Below are 6,588 nucleotides of genomic sequence, written 5' to 3'. Positions count from 1 at the left end.
ATGTTTGTCTGCTTACATCTTACCTCAGCTCGCATTCAAGTGGCGCGCAGCTCAGCTCTGTGAACAGTGGGCCGCGCGGGCCATTCGTCTGGGCCGATGGACGGATATAGCCAAAAGCAACATCGGTCAAGGGAAGCGCAGACCAAGAAGTATGTAGGCCTATAATATTCAGCAGCGAGTAGGAAATGGAAGAAGTGTTTTTAGGAATAGGTAAGAAGATACAATTATTTCTCGCATCCGAATAGGGCATACTAGTTTAAATCAATCTCTGTTTAATATAGGAGAACATGAAACAGGTCAATGTATTTATTGTAATCAGGCAGAAACAATAGAGCATGTTTTAATAAAATGTAAAAAATATGAAAAAGAAAGGTTAAAACTCATTAAGGAAGTAAGAAACATGGGTGTTGAATCATTTAATTTGACAAACCTTTTGAAAAACAGAACAAGGTAAAATATATGGTGCTATTATAAAATATATCAAAGAAATAGGATTAATCAGGATTATTTATTTATGTTTTATTATTATTATCATCATTAGTTGTTCGTTAGTGCTTCACACTCCAGTCCAGTTGGTGGCGGAAAATGCACCATAAGTTGGTTTGCCAGCCGCCATAAAACGTCATTAGAAGAAGAAGGAAGCGCAGAGTCAATCCGGCGTTTAGGAGTGGAGGCGGAGGAACGCTAGATCGCAAACTAAAAAGAAATGGGAAAAATAAAGTTTGCCAAATACTTAAGTAACAGGAGTTTACTGATTTTTACTAAAGATAAACTACAAAGAGATACGTTTCTCCGTGCAGAAACGCTGAATGGAGAGAGAATCAGTAGAGAGAATTGGAATTAATCTTCAGTTTTGTTGGGTTCCAGCTCATACTGGCGTGGAGGGCAATGAGATAGCAGATTTGACTGCAAAGAATGCACTGAAATTAAAGGACGAGGAAATAATGAAAGTCCCATTTGGTAAAGGTGAGGCCAAATCATTAATTAAAACAAAAGTGAGAGAATCATGGCAGAAAAAGTGGGACATAGATAACAAAGGGCGATATTATTATAATATTCAGAAATCGATTAACGTCAAGGCTTTTAAAGGGAAATGCAGAAGAGAAGAAGTGATTATATCAAGATTAAGACTTGGACATACTGGTTTAAAATCAACCCTGTTTTTAATGGGAAAATGCATATCAGATAATTGTGATGACTGTAATGTTCCAGAAAATGTGGAGCATATCATTATGAGGTGTAAAAAATATAATGCAGAAAGGAGGATCTTGCAAGATAAGATATATGAGTTGGAACAAGAATGGAGTTTGAAGGGGATTTTGGGGGCAGATGAGAAAATGTGGGAATGTAGCAAGGCTCTCTTTAATTTTCTTAAAGATACAGGGTTAGAGCACAGCATATAGGAAATGGGATTTGTTTTTTTTGTTTTTTTAATGATTATAACCATGCTAAGTACATGAAGCCCTGAAGTTGCACACCCCGGTACAGTAGGTGGCGGTATGCACCTGACAAGTTGGTTGCGACCCGTCAATAAAACCAGAGAGAGAGAGAAAGGAAGCGCAGAGTCAGAGGCAGGGTATTTCTCACCAGCGTGTCAAATGATTCCTGCGCATGCCAGTTAAGCCATGTATCAGCAGATGATAGTACCTAATCACAGTCCATGTTAACTCTGAAGTCTTAAAAATGACGTTTTAGGATAATCTCTCAGTTGTTTAATAATTCTTGCTCATGATTATTTCTTTCTTTCGCAGGCTTCTATTTTGTCCTTGGTCACTAAGATTAACAACGTCATTGACAACCTCATCGTGGCACCTGGAAACTTTGAAGTGGTGAGAAGACATTTCAATAAGTTAATTTTCTTTCTCAATATTTTTGTAATACTAAATGTTTTTAATACTATACTTAACCAATGTTTAACAATTCCCAGCAAATTGAGGAAGTAAGGCAAGTGGGCTCGTATAAAAAGGGCACCATGACAACAGGACACAATGTAGCCGACCTCGTGGTTATCCTGAAGATTTTACCCACCTGTGAGTCTCATCATTTCATGAATTGAGATCTGCTTAGTTGTCTTAAAATGTTAATCACTAGCCCAAGTATGCTTCGTGTAACGATAAGTCTACCATTTTTTTTGTTTGTTCAGTGGAAGCTGTCGCTGCCTTGGGAAACAAAGTAGTTGAGACTCTGCGTACACAGGACCCTTCTGAGGGTGAGTATGAGTATAATCTGGCAGGCCAGTCAGAGCATAGAGGAGAAAAAATAATTTGTAATCAAAATATGGAAAAAAAAAAAACACTGAAATGCATTCCCCTGTTGTCTTTAGTACTGTCCATGCTGACCAATGAGACAGGATTTGAGATCAGCTCTGCCGATGCCACTGTGAAAATCCTCATCACCACAGTTCCACCCAACCTGCGCAAATTGGACCCAGAGCTCCACTGTATGTCATATTCAAACACTTCAGCTGTTTATCACATGTATTGCTCTTACAAATTAGCTTCTCTTAGCTTATCTATACCATTGTTCTTTTCTCTTTTTATTTCTTTCTCATTATTGTCAGTATTGGATATTGTGCACACTGATTTAGCCTATTTTTACATTTGCTATCATCTAATGCTCATTAAGAACACTAATAATTTAATGACACTTAAAAGTAATAATCAAATCTTAAAATAAATATCCTTTTTTCATACTGTACATTAATGTTGTGATGCTTAAATTCACTTGTCTCATTTAAAATGGTTGATTTTTAGTGGTCTATTTAGTCTACATTCGTGCAGAACTTTAATATCTGGCATTTATCGATTATCTGTAATCGGGGTCGACCAGAATTGTAAAGTTTAATTTTTCCTATTCCTTTTGCAGTGGACATCAAGGTTCTGCAAAGTGCTCTGGCAGCCATTCGTCACGCTCGCTGGTTTGAGGAAAATGCTTCTCAGTCAACGTAGGGACACTTTCTCTTAATGGCTTTAATGAATTAAATGTGTTTTGTGGCTTACTTTGGTTTCTATCTTGACTCAGTGTTAAAGTTTTGATCCGCTTGTTAAAAGACCTGCGAGTCCGATTCTCTGGATTTGAGCCTCTCACGCCCTGGATTCTAGATCTGCTGGTGGGCATTATTTTTGGAGTTTAACTCTATCTACTCTATTCTGCACAACACCAGTTGATTTACCTGTAATGTTGCTCTCTTCACAGGGACACTCTGCTGTGATGAACAACCCCTCTAGGCAGCCCTTGCCACTCAACGTTGCTTACAGGTTTGTTTTGCTTGTGACAATGGGCATCAAACTTCTTGTGGATTTTGAGGTATAATGAGCATGTGTGTTGCAGGCGCTGTCTTCAGATGCTTGCCGCAGGTCTTTTCCTGCCAGGCTCTGTCGGAATCACTGATCCGTGTGAAAGCGGAAACTTCCGTGTGCACACTGTCATGACCCTGGAGCAGCAGGTAATGCAGACTTCAGTCAGCAGGTAATGCACCAAATTCAGTGTTAAAAATACAGGTAATCTGATTGATTTGTTTCTGCAGGACCTGGTGTGTTTCACAGCCCAAACACTGGTGAGGGTTCTCTCTCATGGAGGATACCGAAAGATCTTGGGCCTTGAAGGAGATGCTAGTTGTGAGTGTTTGAGGTTTATTCCAGATTAAATTAATTTATGTAGTTGCCTTTGAGTGTCTGTGTCGCTGAGGCTAATGTTTGTGATGCTTATCTGCAGATCTCACCACTGAGATGTCTACATGGGATGGAGTGATTGTCACCCCATCTGAAAAAGCTTATGAGAAACCCCCAGAGCGCAAGGAAGAGGAGGATGAGGCGTTGGAGGAAGGCGGAGAGGGGGAAGATGAAAGCATGGAGACCCAGGAGTAATGCAGTGGTCTCTGACGTTTTGGCTTGGTCATTTTATTTATGTTTGTTTTTATTAAGAGATCTGCGTCTCATATCTATAAGTTTTACCCAGAGGTCCCCTGCATATCTACATTTGGGTTCTGTACATCAGTCTGCACTTCCTGGAGTTAAAGCCATGGTAGTAAACAGCGAAAAGCTATAACAAGGACCAAAAGACAAGGGCTCATTATTCTATCTTCTAACCTCAGCTCATTCTGATATGGTTATGTCTAGGAAAAGGACTGAAAATCACTTTTAATTTGGTTTCATTTTTTTTTTTTTTTTTCAATTTGTATTTTTATCACTGATGGATCAAGTAAAGTTTTTATTTTTCCTTTGTACTATGTTTGTTTTTTTTCTTCTTTTTCCTAATGACAATTTATTTTAATTTTTTTTGTATTGCTTGGGTATTTTTAGGTTGCACACAGTCCTTTTACTGTGATTGATGTTGCATTGATCTTGGACAAGTACTTTAATGGATAATTTACCCAAAAATTAAAATGAGGTTCGTTTACTCCTCAAGCACCTGTGCTTGAACTTTACCACAGTCAAAAAATGAGAGGCTAGAAAGAATATCTTCATTTGTTTTCTGAAGATAAATGTAAGTTTGTGTGTGGAATGATTTGATGGTGAGTAAATGACTTAAATTTTCATTTTTGGGTACAGTATCTCACAAACAATTGTTCTAAATGCCGTCCAAATATGCTGTTATTCAGACCAACAGCAGCATAACTAGTATGGGGTTGCTTTTAGACAAGGATTCAATAGAATTTTAATATTGAACTCACATTTTAAAGCGACACCATGTAGTTTTTTAACCTTAAAATAATGTCTCTAAAATTATTTCAGTGGTAGAACACCTCTTTTACCGGACGAATTCTACTGCCGCGGCTACTTGAGCAGCCTCCTAGCCACTAGAACCACACTAAGTTTTGTGTTCGGGTCGGAACACACAGCCCCGCCCATCCCCTGCCAGCGGAAGAGTGCGACCTGCTTTATATATTACTATATTAATATTATATATTACTCATAGCTAGGGATGGGCGTTTTAAAAGGATCAACTCCGTACAGGCAAGCAGACGAGCCCAGAACGCAATGCGTTAAATTGCACGTTAAAAGTTTTCCTCCCATAGAAAATCATTATAAATAAAACATTTAATGTAGCGTAATGGACAAAGAAAAAAATAAAGACTGCAAGTGACATCGCTAGCGGAAGTGCAAGTGTGAGAGTGCAAGCCTGAGAATGCACGTCCGAGAGTGCAAGTGCAAGGCTGCAGCCAGACGCTTTTGCATAGCCTGGGTGGAGTTGGCCAGCAGCTAACTATAAGACGAAACGATCTAATATGCAAGTCTCAAAACCAACGCCGTGGCAGAGCAAATTACACCCTTTGCAAACAATGCTACATATGAACTATGCGAGCAAAACAACTAGGCAAACATACCATTCTTTTTGTCATTGTAGTTTTCAATTTTGGAGTAACACTAAATAAAAAAATGTGTAATGATATTTAAGAACATAGTGTAACATGGGCTACTTTACCTGGTCGGTGGACATGGTTTCCAAATTTGATTTTTTTTCCATTGGCCGGTTCCGTCAGCTTAGTCAACTGCCCACGGGCAAGCTTATACAGCGACAGTATTTATGACACTGGTAACAGACAATTGCGCTTATCAACCACATGACCCTTACACAGCGACAGTATTTACGACACTGGTAACAGACAATTGCGCTTATCAACCACATTGGGGAACTGTGAGCAAATGTTACATGGTGTTAATTGCTTTAAACACAATCTTGTCAATTGCCTTCTTCTCTACCAATGAGATATGCCCAGCTGTTTACCCACAACGTTGTACGTGACAGCGGTTTCAGGACAGCAGGGCTGGACCAGAAGTCTCAGATTGAAGTTAGGGCAAAACTGATGATCACCTGACCCGCCTCCACCACTAATCCTAACTTCACTACAATTATAAACTCCACCCTAGAGAATGCCTATCCCCTCCTTATCGCTAACCTCTGTAATGCTATAATATCCACACTAACATCTGGTCTGAAACTCCTGTCCTGAAATCGCTGTCACAGATGGCGCTGTGGGTTTGCAGCTGAATACTATAGAACCAATTACAATGGTTCCAAACGTCATCAAAGCAAAATCAGCCGTCTATGGGCAATACACAGTAGTGACATTTTTAAATGAATCTGTGTTTTCAACAAATGGTTGATGAGTGATTCAATGACACGCTCACAAGCAGATGTGTCCGCTAAAGGGGCGTTCACACAGGACTATGACTATAGTGTAATCGTTCTAATCCTATGAGAATAGGGAAGTCCACACGACAGCCATAATGATAATAGCACAGGAATGATACATCGTGTACTTCCCTATTAATATAGTTGGGCGAAAAACAGTATGTGACGGTGTATGTCCGAATTTACAGTTGTCATAAAAGAGTAGGCAAAAAGTACCTGGATGACCTACTACTTCTGGCGTGATTCTGAAGTGTGCATGTGATGGACACTTTACTATCCCATGAGGCCACAGGAGATGATCTATGAATGGTAGTGACGCAACAACTGACGCTGGTAGGTCATGTAGGTCAATCACTTTCAGATTTGTTTTTTTTCTATTGACAGACAATCAGAATACACCAGAGCATGTAAGGCCAATAGACCCTTTTCACAGACTGTGATGATGCATTTCAT

General features: G+C 39.4%; 1 protein-coding gene across 1 annotated transcript; it reads left to right on the top strand.

The window, feature by feature from the left end:
- Positions 1-1,625: 1,625 nt before the first annotated feature.
- LOC107698975 (interleukin enhancer-binding factor 2 homolog) lies at positions 1,626-4,193 on the top strand. Its single transcript, XM_016500113.1, has 11 exons — positions 1,626-1,643; positions 1,752-1,829; positions 1,928-2,030; positions 2,144-2,209; positions 2,324-2,440; positions 2,866-2,944; positions 3,022-3,109; positions 3,196-3,257; positions 3,331-3,445; positions 3,527-3,617; positions 3,715-4,193. The coding sequence occupies exons 1-11, from the start codon at positions 1,626-1,628 to the stop codon at positions 3,864-3,866; spliced, it is 969 nt and encodes a 322-aa protein (XP_016355599.1). The 3' UTR covers positions 3,867-4,193.
- Positions 4,194-6,588: the final 2,395 nt, after the last annotated feature.

This window comes from Sinocyclocheilus anshuiensis, unplaced genomic scaffold (assembly GCF_001515605.1).
Source record: "Sinocyclocheilus anshuiensis isolate Anshui unplaced genomic scaffold, SAMN03320099.WGS_v1.1 scaffold74, whole genome shotgun sequence".
NCBI lineage: Eukaryota > Metazoa > Chordata > Actinopteri > Cypriniformes > Cyprinidae > Sinocyclocheilus > Sinocyclocheilus anshuiensis.
Note: the sequence above shows the minus strand (reverse complement) of the source record. Positions and strands in the feature narration are given on the sequence as shown.

Coding starts and splice junctions, on each gene's coding strand:
- LOC107698975 (XM_016500113.1), top strand. Junction 2,441..2,865: donor ATTGGACCCAGAGCTCCACT/GTATGTCATATT, acceptor TTCCTTTTGCAG/TGGACATCAAGGTTCTGCAA. Junction 3,446..3,526: donor TCATGACCCTGGAGCAGCAG/GTAATGCAGACT, acceptor TTGTTTCTGCAG/GACCTGGTGTGTTTCACAGC.